This window comes from Ochlerotatus camptorhynchus, unplaced genomic scaffold (assembly GCF_037179485.1).
Source record: "Ochlerotatus camptorhynchus isolate MF236.1 unplaced genomic scaffold, CSIRO-AGI_Acam_v1.1 ptg000577l, whole genome shotgun sequence".
Classification (NCBI taxonomy): domain Eukaryota; kingdom Metazoa; phylum Arthropoda; class Insecta; order Diptera; family Culicidae; genus Ochlerotatus; species Ochlerotatus camptorhynchus.
In genome coordinates, this window is record NW_027041058.1 from 3,187,693 (window position 1) to 3,214,787 (window position 27,095).

Below are 27,095 nucleotides of genomic sequence, written 5' to 3' on the forward strand. Positions count from 1 at the left end.
ATTTTTGTTTTGATAACGCGCAGTAACACTCCTGAATTCGACCAAAATATGTGCATCTAAAAAAATCGCCAGAAAATATGGATAAAACTACGGACTTCCAGCACTACTACCTGGAACTGTCGCCGGATCCGGTTCGGTTCGATGCCGTGAGCCAGCTGACGAATGTTTTCTTCGACGATGCCAAACAGCAGGTGAGTGAGCCAATGAAAGTTCCATTACATCAATCGACAACTGAAAAAACATCATCGTTTGGACTGTTCCGAAGGTATTCGCGGTCCGTTCCGGCGGAGCCACGGGAATCGTGGTCAAGAGTGCCAACGATTCGCAGAGCATATCCTTTTGTATGGAAGATCGGGGTACCATTCGATCGATCAAGTTTGCACCCGACAACCAAGTTCTGGCCGTCCAGCGGAATGAGACTGCAGTGGAATTTGTCCCCTTTAATTCCAGCAACCAACCAGTCGTGGCAGACATGCTGGTCCATCAGGGGAAGAATATCATCTACGGATTCGTGTGGGTTCATGACCGACAGGTAGCGCTAATCTCGAACGGTGGAGTGGAGATTTTCCAACTGAACTTCGAGAAGCGAACATTGAAGTCGGTCAAATCGCTGAACACAACGGTCAATTGGTTCAGCTTCTGTCCCACTTCTAACTTTGCTCTGCTGTCGTCGAATATGGGTTCGATCTTGACACCGGTTCTGTTAAAACCTTCGACCATAACGAAACTTCCCCGGCTGGAGTTAGGAACGGGGCAAGGCTGTTCCGGACGGGATGTCACGTTGGCCCAACTGTACGGCACGAATGCCATCATGATCCTGAAGCAGCTGCAGAACCGTCAATTCGAGGTGGTAATTTACCTTCTCAACGGTCCGGGGTTGGCACCGAGAAAGTCTCACATCCTTCGGCTGGGTCAAAACGGTCGTTTTGCCATGAATATCGTCGACGATGTGGTGGTGGTGCACCATCAAGCCACAGCCACCTCGATGCTATTTGATATTGCACTCGGAGGTGGCGAAACGGATGCTAATTCCGGCGCTCTTATCCATCAGCCGATCATTCCGGCTAAGGCGATTAAGCCGTTTGCGTTGGAGGTACCGAGCATTTCCCTCGATGGGAAGACGGTAAATTGCGATCTTTGTGAGTGTTACCTAATTGATTGAGCAATAGGTGGTCTCGTTGTAAAACTCTAATCTACTTTCAGATTCACAGCACTGGGTCCTGTTTCAGCCGAACATCGTAATCGACGCCAAGTTGGGATGCCTTTGGTCCGTACTGCTGAAGCTCAACTCGCTGTGCACGCTCATCACAGATCGCATCCGGTTGGTGGAATTCCTGCTGCAACGAACCGATGGGAAGCCCGTTCTGCTGAACGTTCTCAAAGAGATGATGAGTACGAACTACAGTGGAACCATGCTGCCGGTGATCGAAAGCGTCTTCAACAAGCTCAATTCGCTCTACAAGACCGTGCTGGACAGTGAACTGCAGAGTCAGATGGCGCTGATGTCCCTTTCGAGCAAGTCCCAGTCGCAAAAACACACGGTCCCTCCGCGAGTCCTGATCGATCAAGCCGACATGTATACGGCCGTATTTTCCTCCATCACTGAAGCTGAGCAGCTGGGCAAGATCTTGCTTCTGTATCTACATTCCTTGGCCCGCTACGGTATCGCTCCTAGCCACGAGCTGAGCAAACAGATCGTCATTGATTTGGTCAAGAACAAGCAATTTGACACCCTCCAGAACCTGCTCAAGTATTCCGCTCTGAGTGAATCGAAACCACTGGCGTGCTTTCTGCTCTCGCTGTCCAATTCGGATCCGTCGATCTCGCAGATGGCCCTGGATATGCTGGCCCGGTTGAATGCCAACGAGATCATACTGGAGGTTCTGCTGGAGAAAGGACAGGTCATCGAGGCGCTGAGGATTGCCAAGCAGATGCCCGGTGCGGATTCGCTGCCAGCCAGGAAGTACCTGGAGGCTGCCTTCAAAGTCCGGGACCCGTTGGTATTCCACTCGGTGTACAACTTTTTCCAAGCGAAGAACATCAGAGTGCGGGGGTCGCCGGATTTTCTGAAACGTAAGGCTTGAGGGGAACTGCTTGCGAGAGACGAGTACAATTTTTGTTTATTATTTGCAGATGAGCAATGCGGGGAGTATATGCAACACTACCAGACGTTGATTAGCACGCAATGTCTGTAGAGGCGGTTTGTACAGGTAAGAATTCCTTATTGGCTAAGCCTTGCGATATCTTCTATATTATATTATATGCAAAAGTTGTGATTTGTGTAGATTTAGTAAACTGCATACTTTAGTTATGTCTACTATTAACATCAAGAAAGATTCTTTAGCTTCGAAACTACCTTATATTTAATTGAAATCATCAATACCGTAAAATGGGACAAATTGGTGGCAACTGATTGAAACTGTCTCGACCCTTATCAAATATCAAACGTAAATTTTAAACTACATGCAAATGGGTAGCTGAAAAATGTATTAAGTTTAATTTCAAACAGGTCAAGGGAAAGCTTCTTAAAATTCCGACACTCTCATTTTCAAATTAGGTATGCCAATTATGGAAAGACTGAAATGGAATCCTACAGGCTCTGCATTTACTCAACACAAAAGAAAATATGTGTTCACGATGGTCTTAAAAATAACCACTTTCTATGTGAATCGTAGAGATCCATCGTACCTACTAGTACTACTGTCCCCTGGGAGATGTGATAACAAATGAATAATAGCATATCATTGCTGGATTAAAGCTTCTCAAGCTAATAACATAGCAACAATAACAACAAAGCGTCCCGACGGAACAATCACTGAGCCGTTGTTTCGTCCTGCGAAACCGATGGAATTCGATCCATAACTGCTTCAGTCTGGAAAAAAAAACATAATCTCTCGTTAGCCAAAAAGCAAGTGCGAGCATATTAAGCAACTCGAACCGTATTGAACCACATCGTATTGGGCTTGAAGATCATTCTCGAAATGAATCCCATACTGCCAACCGGAGCGATACCGTGCATATGCAGGTGCTTGACCGTCGTGAACGGTGGAATGTGGAAGCCGAAGATTGCCTGGGACAGATCGATCTGGTACTGGCCGGTCAGAACATTTCCCAACTCAACTCGCATTTCCTCCACTGTAAAGGGGTAAGTTTTTACTCAACTGGAAACTGATGGGACAGGGACGACTTACAGAGAGGTCGCTCGGCAGCCGTCAACGACCGGGTGTCATCCACATGGTACTTGGGTATGGCCAGCAGATGGTGGTCCGCTGCCGGACGGATGTCTTTGAAAATGCAAATCCGTTCATTTTCGTACACTATCGAAGTGCTCGGATCTTTACCGGTGGCGATCTTGCAAAAGATACATCGTTCCAACACTTGGGTTGATGTCATCGCGGGGTAAATTTGTTCTAACTACCTATTAATGTGCAAATAGTTGCTGTGGGGTTGAACAGGGCAATCACAGATTAATTTTGATGATAACGATAGCATTTGACATTCTGGGAGGTTTGAACTTTATACATTTACCTATATTGGAAAATCTGCTGAAATTGTTGCATAGCGGTCAACTTGTTGCAAAGCGGTCAACTTGTGTGCAACATGGAATGTGATGATAGACAAACCGACATGAAACTCGAAAATCTATCAAAACTCGATTCAACACCATATTTTTTATCTAGATAAAAATAGTTTGTCCAGAATCTGGTGGGCGTTGGCCAGATTTGGATTTTTCAGATATAATCCTAAATAGGACCTAGACTATTTAATACTCTAGTAACCTCAAGTCCGTGCTCGGTCACAATGTTTCATTGTCATTAATCAACACCCAAATGGGTAAAATATCAAATTTGGGGCGAATTTGAAAGAAAGGGAACTTGGAGTGTAGAGCGCACTGTCCCCTGGACGATTCTGAAGCCTGGTCAAGTGAGTGGGGTATGGGTTTATTTGATTGAACGTCATTTCCAATTTATATATTGATACATTCAAACCATTGGCATTTGGCATTTCAGATAAGACAGAGATAGGATGCGGAGGGCCCGCTTAGGGGGAACGTAACCCATGCTTTTATTAAATAGTTCAGATAAGCTAGAAATGACAGGTTTATAGGGAGAGAATGTGATTGTACGACTTTTCCCCGAAAACCAGTCCCCCGAAAACACTTTCCCCGAAAGTTATTGCCCCGAATGTAACTTTTCCCCGAAATACAATTCCCCGAATGGCACAGTTCCCAGAAAATAATTTCCCCGAATGTACCATATCCAGAGTGGCCAGATTATTTTTTTTCATTATCAAAACTTTTATCGGTAGTTATCGGTAGGTCGACTTAAGAAGACTTTCCCGATACTTGAAACTTTTGTGAGCGGACGGGGATGACTCTGTGATCCAGAACAATACACTGTCCTTGAGTTCTTTTGCTTTAAACGTTTCAAAATCAATTTTTCTATTTATAATAGTACGTTCAGACTACAGAGTTATAACATGTTATAGCGCTATCTTGATGGTGGTTTCTGTGTTGGAATTAGTTGACAACCGTTATAACATGTTATAACTCTCCAGTCTGGACAGCGTTTAATCTAAAAATCTGTGATTCTCGGTAGGAAAAGTGAAAAATCGGTAGTTTTGAACCTTTCGTCTGTGAATCGGTAGGCACCCCGAAAATCGGTAGGACTACCGATAAATCGGTAGGTCTGGCCACCCTGACCATATCCCCGAATCTGCGCATCTTCGCTGGTTAACTACTTTCGAACAATACCACAATAAACATATTAATGTGCATCGAATAAAGACAATAGTTTGACTTTCGTTAAAACAAAATGTAAAGGTCAAGCTCCTGAAATCGGTGTAATCCTATTTCAGCAGCTTTTGACCTTTCCATGTAGTTTTAACGAAAGTCAATTTTTTGTCTTTATTCAACACATATTGATTTCTTCGTGCTCCATACAATTTTAGATTCACCCTATGGCATGGGGACGCATGATATCTTTTCTTTGTTTGTATGGAGTTTTTTTTTTAACGGTCGTACCTATCAAACAAACACACACATTGTATGCAATTAGCTCCATGGATCATACCATATTATACGTCAAAGAATGAACTATGATTCAAAGAAGGAAAATTTCTTGCGACTAGCAAAATTTTCCCTTCTTTGTATCACAGCTCGTTCTTTAACGTTTTGAAGAATAAATATCTTACTAATTTATCAAAGCGATATCTCATTGTAATAAAATTGAAGAACGAGCCGTGATACAAAGAAAGGAAAATGATATCTCTTTGATAAAACCAATTAGATACCCTAATAAAAAATTACCATAAACGAACGATAACCCAAATGTGTGAACTATTCCACAAATGGTTTGGATGATACCCAGAACACGTCGTTAAGCAAATTAACCATAACATTTTTATTAGGGTAGATATTATGCGATACGTTAAGAAACGAGCTGTGCTACAAAGAAGGAACATTTCTTGAAACAAACAACGATTTTCTTCTTTGTATAAGGGGTGATGTAAAAATTATGTCACGCCCTAAGGAGGGACGTGTAGAAATCTGTGATTGATTAATTTTGCCTCAATTTCGCGTGACATAATTAATGTATGGCCCCTAACGGCTCGTTTTTTTAATTTGATTACGATTAGATATCAGTTTTATAAATTAGTAAGATATTTATTCTTCAAAACGTTAAAGAACGAGCTGTGATACAAAGAAGGGAAAATTTTGTTTGTTGCAAGAATTTTTCCTTCTTTTTATCTTAGTTGATTATTTGACGTATAACTGGGTATGTTCCATGGAGCTAATTGCATACAATGTATGTGTGTGTGTGTGTTGGATAGGTACGAACGTTAAAAAACTCCATACTAATAAATAAAAGATACCATGCGTCCCCATGCAATACATGCTATAGGCCGAATCCAAAATTGTATGGAGCAAGAAGAAAACACTGTGAAAACACCATACACCGATTTCAGAATATTCGGTAAAAAATTACAGGAAATCTGTGAAAAATCACCGAACTGTTTACCGAACGTTCAGCTGTTGAGATTGCTGTTGAGATAGTGTGTGACCTTTACATGTAGTTTTAACGAAAGTCAAACTACCCGACCAACCGTTCGTGAAACTTCTTCAAAGTGCTTTATACAGAAATAAAGATTTATGTCGGCAATCCTTTACTTTAAATTTTCTATGATTTCGATGTACACATTTAAAAATCTTTATTGCTCGATACTTACATTTAAGATTATTTCTTCATCGGTCATATGATAGTAATCTATAAAGGTGCCATACTAAATTTCTTTTAATTTCGATATCTCACATGGACTTTAGTATTCTTTACAAATATTCATCAATAAATATTTAAATACTGATATCATCGTAACTTTGAACTTTGACAAAGAACAACAAAGATTGCCATCGATGCACATTTATAATCTTCTTGTTATCGATTTGCATCGCTGGTTAAAGAGAGTTCGAGACACACCAGGTGACAGATAGCAATGTTTATATTATTTATCGACATATTCGGCATTTCATCGGAAGAAGCAATCTGCTGGTAAATGAACGAGAAGACCGATGGCCGTGACGCAGCAAATGTTTACCATTGTAGTTCTTCACGTTTTATATTTAATAACCCGTGATAGCATGCGTGGTGGGATTCTCGGCATTTGGAACCCAATGAGGAAAATTAATACCTTTTTGAACTCTATTACACCTACATGGCTGACTGGTTGATGGTTATGACAAAACAATATTGAATTCATGTATGAAAAGATTTACAGAAATTTCAATACACCACATACTAGAGTGTGTTTGCCTGTCGTTGATAAGCTCATCAACAGCAGCCGTGGACCCGAGGATTAGCAACCAACAACGAAATCAGTACACCCCAGATGGCCTGGGATCGAAACTAGAAATCATGCAGATAAAAAATCACAAATAAAATCAGCAGTTGTGTATCGATATTTTGATTTTACAACAGAAATCGATATTTTGATCTGGCAACACAATCGATATTTTAACATTGGTAACGATTGGTAGCAATATTTTGAGACAGATCTTTATAAACGATTCACGATTAGACTTTTAGCATCTTTACAATTATTCATGAAATGGTGACGATCGCTATCGATTTTTCTTATGAATGGCTTTGAAGATCGATGTATAGAAAATTAAAGAAAATTAACAAAATGGTTGGTTGGGTTTTGTCTTAAGCGAACCCCACACGGTAAGAAATATTGTCAATACTTAAAAGTATTGACAATAATATGGATGATGTGAATACAGATATATTGTCAATACCGATGTATTGACGTCAATATAAAATGCATTGACAATACGATTATTGTCAATACAAACAGTCGTGTAGAGTCCACTTTAATTCGACACACATTGATATGTGTAGTGTGGTATTGTTCGATACAAGTAGTTAACCAGCGAAAGATTTGATGAAACTGACACAATTTTCCCTTCTTTATAACAAAGCTCAGTCTTTATGCTCATTACAATCAGATATCAATTTGATAAACCGCCAAATGTCATAACAAGTCATAACCACAAACTTTATCTAGGGTGTTGAACGACTTTGTTCTGTTTATCAATATTCAGCAAAGATATTTTTCTCAATTTCATATAGATAAGTTGTAACAAACCCAAGGATCATATTTAAATAGATCGCACAGTGTAAATTGTATCTTTCGGGGAAATAGTTTTCGGGAAAACGTTCCTTTCGGGGAATCGTATTTCGGGGATAAAACTTTCGAGGAAAGTGTTTTCGGGGAACTGGTTTTCGGGGAAAAGTCGTACAATCGAGAATGTACCATATTGGGAAAGCATAATGTTCATACTTGAAGGGTTCGCTTGCTGAGCTGTTCGGTTGTAGTTTGACCTTCCTTCAAAACTAATTTGGCTCTAGAACTTGTTCTGCATTATTCACATGTTTCAATTATTGAAAAAAAAACTCGATATAAAATAGCTTAGATAGAAATGTCAAAATCTTACCGAGTAGTTGCTTTTCTGATTTCGGTACAGTTTGTTGAGATTGTTGTTTATTGAAAAATTCAACTGACAATTATTGTCTAAATAAATAAAACTTAAACTAAATAGTTACGATCAACGGTACGGAAAAGGCCAAGTAGCCGATGACAAAACACGTCAGCTGATACATTGAAGTCGAACATATAAAAAAAGTTGTTGAATTGCCGGCTGATTGCTCGAATTGGCTCGTGTTGTGTATAATTCCGGCTCCGTGGTTCCAAAAACAGAAAGTCGCGTTGACGCAGAGACCTCTCAGGGGCATACATATTTAGCTGTGACAGCAGTGTTGGACAGTCAATGTCGCCCGTAAACAGCTTTCCAGCGAACATAGCTTGAGCGACCGTCCGTTTCACCTCTAATGGCTCGATTCCCAGGAGACGGCAACGCTCCTCGTACGGTGGCAAGTTCGTTGGGTCACGCCAGTTGAGGAAACGAAGAGCATATCAAGAGCAAATTTCCATTACGTCGAAAGTAACAAAGGTAAACAAAGTCGAGCTATCAGTGTCAATCGATGCTCCTGCTATTACACTATATTCTGTCCGAATATAGGATCACATCCCATTTTTAAATTTATTTACCAGTCAAATTGCTTTTTGACGTAACCTTCCGATCAAAATAGTTTTCGATGTTACTTAAGTCACCCGATTTCTATGGAGATGCCGTTTGACTTAAGTAACAGCGCTGAGAAACCCGTGAAAAGTGTACGTTCGTCGTTTCGCTTTCTCATTATTAAAGTGAATAAATCGAACTGTTTGTTGCTAAGATGATTTCGGTGGTCCTAAAATGATGAATGGGCTGCACGTAAGGAGACGTAATCAGACATGGAAAATCATTTACATTCATTTCATGCATTCATTTACATTCATTTGCCTCTAACTTTTTTCATCAACAGCATTCCGCAAAATGTTGTTTGGAGCTTTAGTTGGTTTTGTTATTAGCTACAACTTTTGCTCATAACTCAAATCTGTATCTCTTATGCCTCACGAATTAGAGCGGGCAGAACTTGTTACTGTTTTTCAGTGAATGTAAAATACATTCACTGAAAATCAGTAGTGGCTTCTGTTCGCTTCTGCATAAAAGATACGGACTTAAGTTGTTGACAAAAGTTGTAGGTAATAGCAAAACCTACAAAAGTTCCATACATCATTTTGAGGATTTTAATTGATGAAAAAAGTTAGAGGCAAATGAATGTTAATGAATGCACGAAATGAATGCAAATGATTTTCCATGCCTGGACGTAATTGATAATTCTCCCGAATATCCTGGTAAATACACTTTGACTTAAGTAACAATGGGGGCCACCAAACGACGTATAATAGCTTTTGACTTAAAAACCAGTATTTTTAACATGAAAGCTAGCGAATTGCATTTGTATGATTAGAACCCTGCTATATATGTTAAACATTGCTATCACTATGAAATTAAACGAGTTTAATTGAAAATAGGAATAACTTTTCGGTCATCAAAACAAAACTTTATTTTTCTCGGATTGGTGCGAATGTTACTTACGACATAATGAAAATTTGCTCTTGATATCTCACAAACTTGCGTTGAACGGATTCAATTCTAGTGATCCAGCTAGCATGGAAAGGGCACCAAATAACTGAACTTGACTCCAATAAGGATCGCACAAGCGAGCAGTAAAGTGATCTTAGGCATAGCGGGTCACGAAACTCGTCGGCAATTTTGAAAATAAAGCCCAATTGTCGATTAGCTCTGGAGATGATGTCATTGCAGTGGATTCTGAAAGTGAGTCTGCAGTCCAAGGTAAAGCCGAGATCCTCCTACACGAGCAAGACAGCGTCCGTAGAGAACATAGTCAAACATGATTGGTTCGATTTTTCGGTGATAGGAAATAATGTTACATTTTTCTATGCTTAAACGCTGTCCAGACTGGAGAGTTATAACATGTTATAACGGTTGTCAACTAATTGCAACACAGAAACCACCATCAAGATAGCGCTATAACATGTTATAACTCTGTAGTCTGAACGTACTATTAAACGCTGTCCAGACTGGAGAGTTATAACATGTTATAACGGTTGTCAAATAATTGCAACACAGAAACCACCATCAAGATAGCGCTATAACATGTTATAACTCTGTAGTCTGAACGTACTATTATAGTACGTTCAGACTACAGAGTTATAACATGTTATAGTGCTATCTTGATGGTGGTTTCTGTGTTGCAATTATTTGACAACCGTTATAACATGTTATAACTGCTCAGTCTGGACAGCGTTTTAGACTCATCAAATTTCTTGAGCACCAGTCAGCAAAAATACCTAACATATTCTGGAGATCCCAGCAGTCCGAGAGGCTTTTAATAATCGGGTATCGTTTCAGAGCATGGATTCCCATTTTGAAATAACTCAGATTAGCACATAGTAATAGTTTTATTGCTAGGGAACTTTCTTTTGGGATCGTCTTTTCTTCATACAATTCTCATTATTCATACTATATTAATCATGAACAGTCTTAAAAATGTGATATGTTTGAGCCCAGTTGTAGATTTGTTTGTTATTAATATCTTTTGAATTGCGCTCGCGAGAGGTTTAATGTAGGGGGAGGATGCTCATTGAAGCTTCCGGCTCGCTAAAACAATGAGGCTTAAAGCAACGGAATCACCAAGTGGCACGGAAGGACTATGTTGCATGACTTTGCAATTGGGGAAGCGGGAGGAGTGGGGGGGGGGGGGGTGCTATGTCATTTGTTTTTGTATAATTTCAGGTGTTAATTACGGTTCAACCAATTATGGAACGGTCAATGTTAAGTGCCAGGTATCGGTATACCGTACGGATCAGCCATAGCGATGGACCTAGGGAGGCAACTGATATTTTCGTTCTTTATGTTCTTTTTTTTCAGCAAATTGTTATCTCTTACTCTTTCCCTCTCCATCTCAAGCGAGTCAGCCGTCAAAGCTACTTGCATTATCTGCGAGGGATTCAAAGGAAATTCCAGTCGCACCCGAAGTCTTTCTGGAAGTACGTGAAGGAGCAGCGCAGAGAGTCCGGTCTACCATCATCCATAATATTGAACGGCGAAGTCGCTTCCACTCCCCAGGAAGTCTGCCGCCTGTTCTCCAACAAGTTTGCAAGTGTCTTCTCTGACGAGAGCTTAACCAACGAATACGTGACTCTAGCAGCAAGCAAGTTCCACCTTCCGGTCAAGCTCTGGGTGGAATTGTTGTCAACACTGAAGTGATAACGACTGCCGCACCAAAACTAAAGCCTTCTATCAACCCTGGACCGGATGGTGTCCCTTCCGTCTTTCTGAAGAAGCATATCGCTAACTTACTGTCACCGCTACAACATCTGTTCCTATTGCCCATATCGTGTGGCATTTTTCCATCGAACTGGAAATTTGCGCATACGTTCCCCGTGTATAAAAAGGGTAGTAAACGGAACGTGGATAATTATCGGGGAATTACATCGTTGTGCGCAATTTCGAAGTTATTCGAGTTAATCATCATAGAGCCTCTGCTCTCCCATTGCAAGCAGTATCTAAGTGAAGATCAACATGGCTTCACCTCTGGTCGATCTACTACCACGAATCTACTGTGTCTGACATCGTACATCACGCAAAGTATGGTTGAAAGGTCACAAACAGCCGTCATCTACACTGACTTGTCTGCTGCCTTCGATAAGATAAATCACGCCATCGCGATCGCCAAATTGGATAGACTTGGGATTAGCGGAAATCTCTTGAGATGGTTTTGCTCATATCTCGCCGAACGTCAGTTGGTGGTAGCCTATGGTGACTGCCAGTCCGACAGCTACGTCAGGAATACCTCAAGGAAGTCATCTGGGACCGTTGATTTTCTTACTCTACTTCAATGACGTGAATTTAGTTATCGAAAGTCCACGACTATCGTATACAGACGATCTCAAAATCTACTTACGGATCTGCTCGATCGATGATTGTCAATTCCTCCAACGTCAGTTTGAAGCGTTTGCCAGCTGGTGCCATTTGAACCGAATGACAGTAAATCCTGCGAAGTGTTCAGTCGTCACTTTTACCCGAAAGAAAGAACCAGTTATCTTTCACTATGCTCTCCGGGACACCATTATTGAACGTGTGAGCCATGTAAAAGATCTAGGTGTCATCCTGGACTCTCAACTTACATATAAGCAACACATCTCGTACGTCGTCGACATGTCGTCAAAGACATTGGGCTTTATCCATTGCCTCAAGTCACTGTATTGTTCCCTGGTACGTTCCATTCTAGAGTATTGTTCTGTGGTTTGGAGTCCGAACTACAACAATGGTACTGAGAGAGTCGAGTCCGTTAAACGCCGCTTTCTGCGATACGCGTTGAGAATGTTACCTTGGAGAGACCCGTTTCATTTGCCCAGCTATGAAAGTCGCTGCCAGCTGATCGACTTGGAGCCTCTTCGCACCAGGAGAGATACTTCAACAGCCCTGCTTGTCGCGGACACGTTGCATGGCAGAATTGATTGCATGGCAATCTTGGAGCAAGTAAACATTAACGTCCAACCCCGAATGCTTCGTAACAATGTCCCACCACAGTGTACTAATTGATGTATCTACGCAAAACTGCACCAGTGCATGCGACACCTAGGTTTGAAATCCAAAACCACAAAAGTGATGATGTACTAAAAAATATTCCATACGATTTGACAGCTAGCAAAACGTCATTATCATTTTCACATCATTTCCATCTACTGGCCGACCGTAACGTAGATTCATCAATAGATAGTGGTAATGTTTTAGCGACAATGTTTTACAGTGAGAAATATTCGCTGCCTCTGGATAGTGGGTTTGACGGTGGTTCAGCAAGAATAATATGTAATTCATATACAAATATTGTGAAATATGTTTTTAATCCTTTTAAGATTCTTGGTGGGTCACACCTCCGACCTGGTTGCAGCAACAGTGTCGCATGAACTAACAACAACTGCCTGCCTCTGAGGTCGGGTGTCTATACTAACATCACTCTAACACTAACAAGACCCCGAAGCTAACGACTATCCACACCTGTTAGTGGTGCCTCATTTAATGTGTCATCACTGTCACCCTTAGTTATAGCGTTGTTATGATATACTTCGTAGATTGGATACTAGCGACACTCACGTCTCTTCTGAAATTCTCAGTTAGACTACTTTCAGGAATAATGCTGAGGAGTAAACATTGGTTCCAATCTAAACAAGAGTAACAGAAGCATGACTGTCGCTATTCCCGGCCACGCCCATCTTTACCATAACTAGGGATAGGGAAGGAAATGTTGATGTAGTACTTACTTAACGAGAGGCCACCGACTTAGCGACACCCTCATAAGTGCTACGGAGTTGGAGGGTTGGGTAGGGTATTCGGTTAGGATTCACCTCAAGTTGGCGATGCAACCAAAAGGATGTATTGTTTATATTGGCTATCGAAAGAACATATTAATTTTGTTTAGTGATAATGAATTTTAAGAGTCATGACGGAGAGCTTGGGATTAAACCCATGATTTTCTGCTCAGTAAGCAAAAACGATCCCTCCAGGGTCATCGAGCATCTCAGAACCATAACGCTTCGCAACAATACAGGACTACGTTTTCGCTTGATATGCAAATAGTTTCCGAGGTTAATGTTCAATATCAAATATACAAATGATGGTGGCGTTTTATTGTGCTGTGGAAGAGCTTGGGGTTAAATCCATGATTTTCTGCTCAGTAAGCAAAATCGATCCCTCGAGGGTCATCGAGTATCTTATAATCCACAGCGCTTCGCGTCAAAGTACGAATATATGGATGAACTATCTATTATTGAATAACTATTATTTACCATAATTACATAAAATAAATAATATATATACTACAAACAAAACGTGACTGCTAAAATCTCAAAAAGATACCAGGAAGCCACCAGGAAGCTCAAAACCATTAGACGTTATAATGATACTCTGCACATGGACACAAGAAGAGGCCAAAAAGCAAGCGTCCGACACACAAAACCCGTCAAATCCACTTGCAGTCACAATCAACGATTCTACGAATCGCGAGCGCTCACGAATCATAAAACCGCTGACTGCGACACTCTGAAAGCGAAATTGACAGGCTCTATGCGTCAAACACCCTCCCTCCAATCTCCTTCCGCATCCAACAGCACAAATCTCCATTACAACATCTAACGAATTCAAAACTCCGAAATTCACTCATCTATAGCAAGTGAGTGGAAGCAACACTGCATGCAACCATTCTTCATGATACACTTTTTCTGCCTATCTTTCTATTAGGCCTGTGCAGGGTTACTTCCACTCACTTGCTATAAAAAATTGTTTTTCGTAATTATGAAATCATTAGATATTATAATGATAGTTAGTAGTTGTAAGTCACAAGATAAGGTTGTAAACTAGGTGTTTGACACATAAAACCTGTCAATTTAACTTTCAGTGCGTCACAACCAGCGAATTTATGACTCGTGAGCGTTCACTCTGAGTGAGCGCTCACGAATCGTAAAATCGCTGATTGTGACGCACTGAAAGCAATAATGACAGGTTTTATGTGTCAAACACCTAGTTTACAACCTTATCTTGTGACTTACAACTACTAACTATTATTGTAATATCTAATGATTTCATAATTCCGAAAAACAATTTTTTATAGCAAGTGAGTGGAAGCAAGCCTGGGCCTGTGGACATGCGTTATAGCTTCGAAACTTCTAACCAAACTGGGTAAATTTTCAGATCACAAAAAAAAAACTAGAAAAAAACCTTCAAAGGTAATTACAAGTAAAATAAATATTGATTATTTTACGCAAAAGCGAGCAAATAATATTAAATCTCTTGTATCATATGCTAATGCTAATTGACTGTAGCAAAAATAATATGCTTAAATAAAATAAAATATCAATAAAATTATATGCAAAATTTACTAGAAGATCATTACTTTATTGGTGAGTAGTTTCTAATAAGCCCTCCCAGTTCCTCTGTATACAGAACAAATCTGATACTATAATCAGAATTGCTCAGTCTGCATGAAGCAGCCGATTTCATCAAGGAAGTTCTATTAACAACCAAGAATTAATCGTTTGAGGCATACTGAAGCATTAAGAAGGTGATATGTGTCACTATAGGAAATCATCATCGTTGCAAATATAAAGAAATTAAACATAACCCTTTGCTTCAGTACCGTCAACCTCCATGTCCATGGGAAGGGCATCACCCTTAGTTATTTTTACACTAACAAGTCAATACTTTTTACCACTTGTTGCAACGTTGCAAGTAATACTAGCCCTGTTATACTTTAATATCTTTTAGTCTAATAGATTCTTCTTCCACATCCGATCCCATTTCACCACTCGTACACAGCAAAAAAAAATGTAAAATTGATCAACGTAATTCAAGCTGATGTATGATATATTGATGTAATAGTAAAAAGCAGATACAATATTACATCAATAGATGTAATTTTGTTCACAAAATCGATGTACATCGTACAATGTGATATTACACAACCGATGGATTGACCTGGTTGCAGCAGTTTCGATGTAATATTCAACAACTTTTTTTGCTGTGTAGCTAATTTTGTTAGATTGTCTTGATCTCTTCTAGTCTAATAAATTCCTTTTCCACATTCTGTCTCATCCTCTCTCTAATTGCGCACAACAATAAACAAGTAAACAGACACAATAAGTGGGTTACAAAACATCTCGATAGAGCTGGAATTAGGGCCTAACAACTTTTGTGAACGGTGACTTCTATCGATGATTTCTGTAAATTCGGGGCTCGCCCACGCGGACCAGCATCCTCATCGAGTAGAAGAAGACTTCCCCTACCCGATGGTTATGTTGGTTTGCGTGGGCGTGCCTTGAATTCCTGGAAAGCATCGAGGGGACGTCATTGTTTGCAAAGGCTGTTACGCCCTAATTCCAGCTATATCTAGGCATGTCCACTAATAGTATCTAACCTTAACCTTAACTTTCTTTCTTTCCATAACACAATGAACGAGTGAGACATACGGAAATGCAACAAACGTGTCAAATTAACTGCATTGGTAACGAAAACACAGAGGAGCGTACACCTGATGTCACACACTAAGGTGATGGTAATAAGGTCGGTGATAATATGACATTTCTCGCGTCACTTTTCAAATAGACCAATGTAACAAATGTAAACAAATCGAGTTAAGCGATACAAACTATTGCCCTTCTGTCATTGTATGTGATACAAAAACATCCATCCAAATTTACTTTCATTTATTTAAGATAATCATTGATCAAAAATTGTCCAATGTACAGTTTGAAATGATGGGTACATGATTGTTACTTCGGTCATTCGGACTGCCTAACATGATTGGTGCTCATTTTCCAAAGGCGGGGCCAATCTAAAGTTAGGTACTATACTTTGAAATCTGTGAAAGGGAATCTAGTATCATGTAGACAAAACGTCCAATGTAGCACTCATTGATTATGTCATTGAGAAAAATCATCCAATGTAACATGTCCGATGTACAACTCGACTTGTCAAAACGTCCTATGTGATTTTTTCTATGTTGTAGCATGAAATTCAAAGTAAAATTGTGATTTTACTGTTTCTTCTGAATTTTCAACGTTATTATATGCTGACTACATTAAAAATAGTAATGCAAAATGTATAATCGAAGTTGAAGTTCGACAGATTATTATGTTAACTGTTTAATTAACATAATAATCTGTCGAACTTCAACTTCGATTTTCTCAAAATGGTGGATATGTTACATTGGTCTATTTGAAAAGTGACGCGAGATTTACACAAAAGCGGAGATCAAATCAGATTGGTCAACGTACCAAAATTCGAAACTTCGATTAAAACGTGGAATCTCGGCAGCACCAGTGGAGAACACTCAAAAGCTGCAGGTCTCACCAACCGCTGCCTGCGGTATATAACTTGTGGCTGGTGGCCTCAAAAATGGATCTCAGATGTCAATGTCATCAGAAGCCGATAGCAATAGAAACGAAGTCTGCAGGCAAGCGTTTGATTATGAATTAAATCCGCCAGAACATCGCAGCAAAGGCAAATACTAAGGCGGCGGAGCGTCAACAAGTAAATTAAGCAAGCCGATAGGAATTTGACCTGGGCCCAGGTCAAGCAGCTGCCCAGAATGGAAGTCTTTCACGTTGGCCCTGTGCATCTCTGGAGGTTCCCAGGTGTCTGAGTACGACGACGATGGACGTTGCCCCTTGGAACGGAAATGAAAGCGAACAAACCTGATGTTGCACAACAAGCTGGTGTGTTTTTTTGGTTCTTTTTATTTTTTTTTTTCAGCAAAACAACAAAATCCTATATCTCTCTTCTTTATTCTTTTAATCTCTTACTATCCCCTAATTGGGCGCTAGTGGGACCAAAAAGCCTGCTAGTGAAAGGAAAGTCGTTATGCTATACGGTCTAGCATAGGCCACGACTAAATTTCCGTAGGTTCATGCCTGGCTTAAGTGCACATTGGTAGGTAGCAGCCAGCCAGGGTGTGAACTGAGCAATAACAATAACAATGTTTTACAGTGAGAAATCGAGTATATTCAATGTGTTATGTCTGTTTGTCTGTGCCGAGAGTGTGATAAATTACTAATTTCATCATCTTTTCTGGGGAATGCTTTTGTGGCGAATGTTATAGAATCGTGTTAAGGTGCTGTTCATTAACTGCGTGTTGTGACCGAGCACGATTTTAAATATACGTGCACAATATAGTAGTAGCACAAATAATATTTTTTTTTCCATTCAAACAGACCAGTCATTTTGAAATCACTATAGGGTTTTTGATCTAATTTCCGTCCTACTAAGCACAACCCGCGCTTTACCTCTCTTTTCTGAACGAATTTAAACAAAAAATGGAATATTTCTGTCAAAGATGACTTGCAAATTTATTCACCTTTCCATACGTACCGTTGGATTTGATAAAGAGTCACACATTGATGAGATATTCACCCCTATTCTGTATTTCGTTTCGAACGAAATTCTCATACAAAAAAATATTTTTTGTATGAGAATTTCGTTCGAAACGAAATACAGAATAGGGGTGATTGTCTAAAATCTAACACTGCTTCTTGATTCTAAATTCGTTCTACGAGTTTCAATTCCGTCTTAACGCATTGAAACGCCATTAGATTTTCTTCGTCCTACGGATCAACGCAGAAAAAGGGGATTCGCTAGGAGCGCTTCTTTTGTTTTGAGAACAATGAGCGTAAATATTCATACAATGCGCTCTAACAAGGTTTATGTTGTAGCTAATGAACTAGCGCATCGGAACAAACCTATTATTGATTTGTGCACGGTGAAATCATTGATATTATTGATCTTTTCTGATCGATAGAACGGAAATGGGCGATTACGACGAAGTAGCGCTCTACCCTATTGTTACGACTTCCATCCAAATCGCGCAACTTGTGCGAAAATAGGGTTTACAAATTCATCCATATCTTGCATGTAGCTTTTTTCGCTCATAAAATGTCAACTGGGTTTGTCAAAAAATTAATCAAAACACCTATATAAACATTATTCACATTATATGTGATAGTCCTGTGTGAGTATGCCTAATTATTGACTGCAAGCGAGAAAACTAAAGAATTTTGTTCTTTTTCCGAGTGAAATCCACAACAAAAAATGTTTTAAAATCAAAATATCACCACCAGTGCAGTCAAAGTTACATGTTTTTTACGAAGAAAAAAGGACAATCGAAACGCCTTCCGGAGCTAGCTTATAAGTTACACATCCAATTAACGCTACGACCATCTCGGACAGAGGCTATCTATATGAGTAATTAGGGGTAATTGAACCGTATAATTTTGTCTCCAGAATGAAACGTAGCAGGAAATAAGATTGGAAAATTTGCCTAGTGAATTCAATCGATTCCAGTGAACGGTGAATCATGTCGGATCTCAAACTAGATGCGGTTAGTATACCAGAAAGATGTTCTGTTTTACAGATGAATTTCAAACCAACCCTTTCCTTTCCAGCCAGTGGAAGATGACATGGCCACTAGAGTTTTCTGGGAGATCCTTTCTCCCTTGGGCTACATTCCTCAACCGGTGAAGGAAGCCCTGAAGGGCACGGGCTTCGACAACCTCCTGTCGCTGTCGGCGATGCGAGAATCCGATCTGGACGAGATTACCACCCAGTATAAATTGCCGATGGGCCACCGGCGACTGATACGGGTCCTTTCGGAACGGATCAACCAGTTGGGAATCGATGACCTGACGGCGAAGCTTCTGCGAAAACTGGACCGCCAGGCGACTACCGTGGTCAAGGTGTCCAAACCAACACCTCCGAATCCAACGAGCAGCGATTCCCGGGACGAGACCCCTTCCTCTCGAATCGTTCCACCACCGGAATCGCTGATCGAAATGTACCGTACTAAGCTTCAGCAGAACATCCTCTCCTGGTTGACCACGCACGGTGAAGTCGCCTTGAAGGAAATCGAACTGCAGGACATCAACATCAACGTTTCGATGCAGGAGGGCAAACTGCAGGGGTCGGTCATTTGTCCGTTCTGTCGGATGGAGATCAAAATCTACATCCGGGCACCGGATGCGGACAGCAGCGGGGCCATTGCCAACTCGAACTACATCAAACACTACAACCGGATGCACCGGAAGACTCCGCTGCCTCCCAAGTCTCCGGCCGCCGGAACTTGGAGTTCATCGTTCGGAACGCCACCGCCCGGGACTATGATGACACTGGAGCAGCACCAGCAAGCGCTGGTTCAGTTGCACGCGGAACAGCAAGCTGCCGCTTATGCGGCCGTAACGGCTGCGGCCAACGGCAACGCCAGTGGGAATGGTGCCGGAGGTGGGTCCAACGGGCAGCTCCCCAATCCAGCGGCGGTATACGAACTGCTGTTCAAGCAGGAATCGAACAGCTGGGACGATTAATTTAGGACGCGTGAACGGTTAACGGCTCCGGAAGATTATATATGTAACCTAGGATCGGATTTTTGGCGACCTCGCTAGATGAAATTCTTTTTATATTGATCCAGCAGTTTGCGTTCATGTTTTAAGTGATAGGTATGTGTATGTAGTGTTTTTGACTTTTTTTTTTTACCTTCTAAGGAAGTATACTTTTTTGTGATTTTTTGTTCGGATTGCTTTGAAATATGTTAGCCGATTGCAATAAGTACATAAGTGCGCATAATATTTGATTTCGGGTAAAAGAAATCTTTGATATTCCAACGTATACTGAATAAATGTAACTGTATCTAGTGAACGCGCATTTTTCTTCTTTCCCGACATTCCAATTTGATTGCCTCTCAATTTTGATTTTGGGACAGAAATACATTCGTCGTTCGTCTGGCTTACAAATGAAGCACATGTTTTTAATACCACCATAACAAGTTTTTTTTTTTTTTTCTTTATTAAAGAGATTTTTAGCCATAGGCTAGTTCATCTCTTCACCATAACAAGTTTGTTCCGTTCTGAATGCGGAATTCTTAAGGAAACCGTGGCGAATCTCAGGTATCTAGGTACAGGTATACTTTCCCTGAAAAGATTGCAGATTTCCCAAAGTAGCTTAAAGAATCTTCTACACGGCCAATCAGAACGACTCAGCAAGTGAATTCAATTGACTCGGAGCATTTTCATTCCATACGAAATTTTCTCATATTTGGGAAAACCTGCAGGAATTCATAGCTAATGAGTAATCATGAGCCGACCAGCTACATTCAAATTCTTGCCCATCTACTGATCCGATCGCGTCATATCATGAGCAAGGACACGAACACACGTAGAATTTATATTGGCTTGGTTTGCGTCTCACCTCGTTTGAAAGATCTGATCGTCCGTTTTAAAGATCGAATCGCTCGTTTGACAAATCGAATTGTGGACAAACGAAATGCTCCTGTGGCATGTCGGTTCGTAGGTGGAGTAACTGCAGTGAAGTAATTGAAATTGGGTTGTTAGCGGAATGCTTAAACAAAACAGCAAAAAAGGTTATCTTCCATTTAATTCCACTTAATTAATTTTGGTATCCATGACAGATACGTATTTCGACTACAATGTGCAGTCTTCATCAGTGTCATTCCCACTAAAGAACTTATCAAAATCTAGCCCCTTTAAGTACTCATCCCCTACACGGTAACCGCAAAATACCCAATAATAACTACAAAGTAAGCATTTTCGAGGGAGACTGGGACCCATTTATGAGTATTTGTTATTCAAAAATGAATACTTACTACTTGTTTTTGTAGTTGTGCTGTAGTGGTAAGGGTGACTGCTTTCTCACCCCCGACCAGCCAAGGTCGGTGAGATTTTTCTGAGGCATAAAAATCTTTGGTCACGTCTTCCTTCGGAAGGCAAGTAAAACCGTTGGTCCCGGCCGATGTGTGATTGGCACTACATTGCGGAACAGAGACCAACGTTAAATAAATGAATGAAGAAGAAGAAGAATCTAGGTTCGTCGGTGGTAATATGTAGAGTCATTTCTACTCTTGAATATGAGTGACTGCTCTTTCTGGGCATCGCTTGATTTCTCTTCACTTCTCTTTGGCCTCCTCCGGAGTCGACTCGTCCATTTGGTGCTCCTGAAGGATCTTATGCGACCCATAGATTAGAAAACGTATGCCTCGATATGGATCAACTTCCTCGCCAGAAGTTTAAGAGCGACTTCCCATCCACTGCTTTAAGGAAATGTCATCTAATGTTTAAAATGCCCTCCAAACATTTCTCTAATGTGACGAAAACATTTATTATTTTGCCTATTCCGGTTTACAAAACACGACACGGGTTTTCTTTCCCTAAACTGCAATTTGGACTAACATTGTTCAATATATTATCGGTTACTCTAATATTCATTAGTCGACTGGATATAGTTCTCATTAGCTTACTGAATGTTAGAAGTTTTCGTTATTAAATTCACCTAAATAGGATGCGTAGAATTCATAAATAATCATGATAGTTTTAAATAAACCTAGATAATTTTCCACTTACAAAGTAGGATAGATATTGCTAAATAATCTTTGCTCAGTATTTGCTTTCATATCTTGATTGGCAACAGAAATGCTAAACGTTGGTTAAAATCAGCGAAATCATCGTTTCACAGCTAGTTAGTAATAGCAGAATGTAATACAGTAGTCTTTAAAAACTTACCCCGTCCGTCCGCGGCCTGGCGCTCGTCAGGGTCAAGAAGATGGCAAATGCTGCTTGATTAGGAGTAGGAAATAATCCACATCGAAGAAACAGCAAAGCAGAATATTTAAGAGATCATTTCAAGAGCACTACAGTCCGATCCTCGGGGGAGCACTCAGTTTCAGTGCACTGGGATCGGTCGTTCCAGCTTCTCTGTGCACGTCGACCGAGCTCAGATCCGCACGACACTCGGAAGTCCTGACCGATTCCCGTTCACTGATGACTACGTCGCACCGAGGGCATCTCAATTTGGTCACGCTGTTAGCCTCGGTTGATGGAGAATCCGTTGCTACGGTGCAGTATCGACTGGCGCAATCTTTATGCAGTGCATGACCACAGTTGCCAAAGACCACGACCGCATCCTTGGCAGCGTTGTAAAGTTTACAACGACAGATGGTGCACTTGATGGATTTCACGCAGAGTCCTTTCCGAGCAAAGCGACGTTCCCTGGCGAGAATGGCGTGCAGGTCCCGTCCCAGAATGCGGGAGGTGGTTTCCAGCAGTACAGTTTCGTAGGCCGAATTCGAGAGCATACCGATGAGGACGTGTTTGATGTCGCCAAAGTTGCCGGTTTTCGTACCGGAAGTCAACACCAGCTGGACCAGTTTTGCCAGGTCGACAAACTCGCTCGCCGCGTGCAGAATGTTTTTCGTGATCTGCGTTAGATCGGTCCGGGAGAGGACGATCTTCAACAGGGAGAACCACAGTTCTTGGCGTTCGGCTTCCGACAGGACGGAGGAGGCACGGGAGCATAAGCCGGAAACCTGGAAATGGGAGGATAGTTTATATGGTTTACCAATTTACATTGCCCCATCTGTTTTCCCATAGCACCCGAAATATGTTGGAATGCAGTTACAAAATTCAAGTAAAATGGGAGCTTCTGGGATATGACACCGCACTCACCTGCAAGGCACACATCTCCGCGGTGCTCTCCGGAGCGTCTCTGAGCGCTTCCACCGCCACGGCATACGCAGACTGGTAATCACCCTGCTTTTCGTACAGATAGATCAGTGCCGTATTCATCCCATGGCCCTTGATTGTGCCAACGGCGAAATCCAACCGATAGGAGTCGTTCGATTTCAGAAACTCAATCACCTCCTCCGGTTGGTAGTGACACAGCAGCTCCAGATACTTTTCGCAGTCACGTGTTTCCAGCTGCACTCCCTGCTTGATAAGCTGTCGCAGGAAGTGAAACAGCCTTTCAGGAGAATCTTCCAGCAATTGCAGGAGTTGATTCAAATGCCGCATAAAATGATCCGTTGCGACCCGCGTCGTTTGCTCGCAATTGATGTCCAAAATCTGTTGGAAATTTTTGATAAACAGCGGCAGCACTTTTCTCCGTCCGTCCTCGCTGTACTGACTAATGTAGTGGAACAGCTCGGCGTGCCGGAACTCGTCAAGCAGATAGCAGTCGAAAATTTCCTCATACCGTTCGAGCTGTTCCAGGATGTATTCCGTGACTCGATAGCACCGACCCTGGCGGGAAACTTCCAGCAGTTCCTCGTTCGAAATGTGACTAAGGCAGTTGGAACGGAGCAGTTCCAGCCAGGTCTGTTCCTGTTCGGAATGCTCTCTCCTGGTCATTCGACCAACGGCAATTTCCTCACTTTGTCTGGCCAGGTAGGTGATTACTTTTTCCAGCAGGAGGTCATTCTCCGGAAGTTGGCGGGAGGCAATCTGCTGGGCGATGAAGTTTAACAAGCATCCGATCTGAGACCAACTGGCATGCTCCGGGGTGAGTATTTCCAGCAGAATGTTGATTATCCGCTGACGCTGGGACAATCCCAGTTCTCCGTTAAATTCCTTCTCCTGGAACGCGAGGGAAATCACATTCAGCGTTTCACGTGTATCGAACTCGAGAAGCGTTCTCAGATATGGGTAGGGAAGTTCGCCTTCGGGAGCATTTTTCGAATGAATCACGGTCAGACAGCGCAGCACTTCATGCTTCACCGTGGCAATCATCTCCGGTGCAATGTCCCCAGTGGGATAGCCCCGACCGGCGAGGCAACTGGACACGTACACCAGCAGGCAATTGCCCAGATGGGGATCATCACGTTCGTGAATGATCGGAATCAAATCCGTCAGTGAGACCGCGTAATCTGACAGTGCTTTGGTATTGAGATACATCTGCGCTCGATAGAGCTTCTCCTTGCGGCAGATGGTGAGGACCTGGTGCAGATCCAAGCACTGCCAATCCAGCTTGAGGATGAGATTTTCCAACCGGTTGATGTCCCGTTTTTGCAGAAAATAATCACAAAGAACCTGTGCCACCGAGGGGGCAATCGAACTCAAATCGTCGCTTTCGATGTGCCGCGCAATGATGGTCATGTAGTGGTCCGTGGTGGGAAGGCGATCGTATAGCTCTTGCCAAAGGAGGTTCCTGAAACCAAGGTGGACAATGAGAATTGTTATTCTTCAAGAACATACGCTCAGATACTTACTTCTCATTGATCTCGATCAGACAAGCCACCATCGCTTCGAGGCACAGTTCCGGCGTCTTCCTTGTTGCATTTAAATATTCGTCAAACATCCGCAGGATTCGCTCCTTGGCCACCGCAAGCCGACGATGGCGACCTGCCGCAGCCCGGTAACCGTCCACAGCCAGTTCGATGGCTTCTTCCCAGCGCTGCATCGACGTCAGATAGGAAATCCGATCGCTCCAAGCCCTTGCACTTACCCCGTGCAGACTCTTGCCGGCAAGTAGATAGAGCTGGCTGCCCTGCGAGATAACTGTATTATAACAAGCCGATCCGCCAGCCAGCGCAAGAGCCGGTGACACGTTTCCCCCGGTGGCTAATCCCTTGAACTGGGCGGAATTGTACATCAGCCCAACGTTGGACAGATCGATCGATTCCAATTCCTTATTGGTACGAACATCAGACAGATGAAGCATTTCCATGGTGTCCAGACAGGCGATCGTCTTGGGCCCAAGCCAGTGCAAAGCCAGCAAATTATATCCCAGATGGATGTGTCGCAGGAAGATGAGTGAAATTCGTCCATTACAGTAGCTGATTTGATGGAAATATAAATCAGCTCCGCGAGCTGCTGCCAAAACCGGATCAATGGTTCGCGAAGAGTCAGCAGCTTGTATCAGCACCATTTGCCACGCGAGCAGTGGTAAACAATCCGGATATCCAGCCATTGGATGAAATTTGATCACCTTCAGTCTGGGACGGATCATCACGACGAAAAATTTGCTCAGCGTCGCCAATGCTACCAGAGTATAGTTTTTCAACGGGTGTTCCTCGTCCCCCAGTAAAAGTGGTTCCACCGTGCAAACCTCCCCGCGAGCTCCACTGAACAAGCAACGAGAATCACAGCCACGAATTCCAAGCCGTCTCGTAAAGCTCAGACTCCACACCGATCCACCGGAATCCGAACAAAGCGCCAACGCCGGCTTGTTCGTCCATTTTAGGTGCAACACCCCCGTATTCGGTGTTATCACCTCATTCAACGTCCGAATCACGTCTCCCGTAAGAGTATCAATCATCAGTATACCCCCTCTGGCAAAACCAGCCAGCAATCTTGTGTTATCCTCATTGAATGCCAATGCCGAAACCGCTCCTTGCGAGACTCCATCCTGACAGCACCACTTTAAAGTTTGGGAACAATCGAACGCCAAAATGTGCCCATGCGATGTCCCTACGGCAATCATCTGCGAAATCGTGCATGACGTGGCCAGCCCAGCATCGACGCGCTCCACCGCGGATGTAACCTGTGCCGTAACTCCTTGTAACACCACATGCCTCAGAATCGACTCCATTCGCATGTAATCCTCGGCCATCGAAGGGGTCGGTGTTGATCCCAAATCTCCACCGCGCCCATTCGTCGTTGCACCATCAACGACCGTCCTACCGAGCGCCGAAACGCTTTCCAGGTCACTATCGATTTCGCTGAGAACACTCTCCAGCGTTGGGAGCTGATCCACAGCAGGAATGGAATACTCTTCATCGTCCAGCTGAATTCAACGAAAGAAGAAAAACACCCATCTCATAACGACTAATCTCTTATCAGTTGCTGCTTTGTTACCCACCTCTTCGATATCCAGCTGCAGTGATTCGGCCAGCAGACTGTCGTTCGATGATCCATGATCAGACTCGAGCAGGGAGTGTAGCGACGGGGCTTTCAAGTTGTTCATGATAGATGTTGACGGAAGATGCTTCTTTGTTTAGCGGATCGCCTAAAGCCAGAATGCCATGGCCTCGATTCGTTGATTAAATGTATCTCCGAGAAAGACAGAAGGAATATTAAATAACTGCGGTTCGGTTTCGTCACCACCCGTAAGAGAACACACGTATTTTGATTGAATTTTTGCGATTATCGTTCTCCTCCCGTTTTTTCAGCTTCTGACGTTTTGCTTTTGCTTCCTTCGCAAAATGACACTTCGAAGTGGTTTACACGGAAAGAAATTTGCAACGCGCGCGGGTGTGCCTACAACACCAACATGTCAAAAGGGCGAAACCTAAAAATGACCTCTAAAATTTATCCAATCCCTGGTTTTACAACATACCCCATAAAACATTTGACAGCTGGGAAATTTTACGGTAGACCGACGAAATCGGGTGCCGACAAAATCAACCGATTAATATACCGACGAAACCCGACTTTATCGGGAGCAGACGAAAACAGTCAATGAATGTACCAACTAAATCGGGTGCCGTTTGAATCGTACTATGCGTTGTCTGATTTAATCGAATGTCATTAGTCGATGATTTTTTCAATGATTTCTGTCGGTACATCAGTCTATCAGCTAAGTCGGTTTTCGTCGGGAGTCGATTATGTCGGATTAAAATTGGTATATTTAATCAGCTCGAACCCTTGTGTTGATAATGGAAGTTTACTAGTCGCGGTCAGTTTGTTTATTTACAAAGTGTTTAGAGTTTTCTCGCTAAAAGAACGTGTTTTTGTGTTGATTTTTACCGTAAGTAGTGAAACTGTTGTAATTTCACGATGGCTAGTAGATGGAGTATTTG

At 42.1% G+C, this 27,095-nt stretch overlaps 4 protein-coding genes across 4 annotated transcripts; 2 read left to right on the plus strand and 2 right to left on the minus strand.

Moving 5' to 3' along the window:
- The first annotated feature begins 40 nt into the window (after positions 1 to 40).
- On the plus strand, positions 41 to 2,311 carry Bulli (bulli). Its single transcript, XM_065236830.1, has 4 exons — positions 41 to 191; positions 266 to 1,139; positions 1,204 to 2,073; positions 2,134 to 2,311. The coding sequence occupies exons 1-4, from the start codon at positions 78 to 80 to the stop codon at positions 2,193 to 2,195; spliced, it is 1,920 nt and encodes a 639-aa protein (XP_065092902.1). The 5' UTR covers positions 41 to 77; the 3' UTR covers positions 2,196 to 2,311.
- Positions 2,312 to 2,370: 59 nt separating this feature from the next.
- On the minus strand, positions 2,371 to 3,453 carry LOC135713668 (adenosine 5'-monophosphoramidase HINT3). The gene is made up of 3 exons (XM_065236832.1): positions 3,192 to 3,453; positions 2,939 to 3,135; positions 2,371 to 2,872 (listed from the first exon to the last, which is right to left on the minus strand). Exons 1-3 carry the CDS (start codon positions 3,391 to 3,393, stop codon positions 2,813 to 2,815), a joined length of 459 nt encoding a protein of 152 aa, XP_065092904.1. The 5' UTR covers positions 3,394 to 3,453; the 3' UTR covers positions 2,371 to 2,812.
- Positions 3,454 to 18,529: 15,076 nt separating this feature from the next.
- LOC135713762 (uncharacterized) lies at positions 18,530 to 20,171 on the plus strand. The gene is made up of 2 exons (XM_065236995.1): positions 18,530 to 18,896; positions 18,961 to 20,171. Exons 1-2 carry the CDS (start codon positions 18,873 to 18,875, stop codon positions 19,873 to 19,875), a joined length of 939 nt encoding a protein of 312 aa, XP_065093067.1. The 5' UTR covers positions 18,530 to 18,872; the 3' UTR covers positions 19,876 to 20,171.
- Positions 20,172 to 21,696: 1,525 nt separating this feature from the next.
- Positions 21,697 to 26,443, minus strand: Vps8 (vacuolar protein sorting 8). The gene is made up of 4 exons (XM_065236985.1): positions 26,156 to 26,443; positions 24,564 to 26,080; positions 23,026 to 24,502; positions 21,697 to 22,886 (listed from the first exon to the last, which is right to left on the minus strand). The coding sequence occupies exons 1-4, from the start codon at positions 26,258 to 26,260 to the stop codon at positions 22,212 to 22,214; spliced, it is 3,774 nt and encodes a 1,257-aa protein (XP_065093057.1). The 5' UTR covers positions 26,261 to 26,443; the 3' UTR covers positions 21,697 to 22,211.
- Between the last annotated feature and the right edge of the window lie 652 nt (positions 26,444 to 27,095).

Coding starts and splice junctions, on each gene's coding strand:
- LOC135713668 (XM_065236832.1), bottom strand. CDS start 3,393: ATGACATCAACCCAAGTGTTGGAACGATGTATCTTTTGCAAGATCGCC. Junction 3,136..3,191: donor GGCTGCCGAGCGACCTCTCT/GTAAGTCGTCCC, acceptor ACCCCTTTACAG/TGGAGGAAATGCGAGTTGAG. Junction 2,873..2,938: donor ATACGATGTGGTTCAATACG/GTTCGAGTTGCT, acceptor TTTTTTTTCCAG/ACTGAAGCAGTTATGGATCG.
- LOC135713762 (XM_065236995.1), top strand. CDS start 18,873: ATGTCGGATCTCAAACTAGATGCG. Junction 18,897..18,960: donor CGGATCTCAAACTAGATGCG/GTTAGTATACCA, acceptor TTTCCTTTCCAG/CCAGTGGAAGATGACATGGC.
- Bulli (XM_065236830.1), top strand. CDS start 78: ATGGATAAAACTACGGACTTCCAGCACTACTACCTGGAACTGTCGCCG. Junction 1,140..1,203: donor GACGGTAAATTGCGATCTTT/GTGAGTGTTACC, acceptor ATCTACTTTCAG/ATTCACAGCACTGGGTCCTG. Junction 2,074..2,133: donor GTCGCCGGATTTTCTGAAAC/GTAAGGCTTGAG, acceptor TATTATTTGCAG/ATGAGCAATGCGGGGAGTAT.
- Vps8 (XM_065236985.1), bottom strand. CDS start 26,260: ATGAACAACTTGAAAGCCCCGTCGCTACACTCCCTGCTCGAGTCTGAT. Junction 24,503..24,563: donor CTGATCGAGATCAATGAGAA/GTAAGTATCTGA, acceptor CCTTGGTTTCAG/GAACCTCCTTTGGCAAGAGC. Junction 22,887..23,025: donor CGGAGATGTGTGCCTTGCAG/GTGAGTGCGGTG, acceptor TCCCATTTCCAG/GTTTCCGGCTTATGCTCCCG.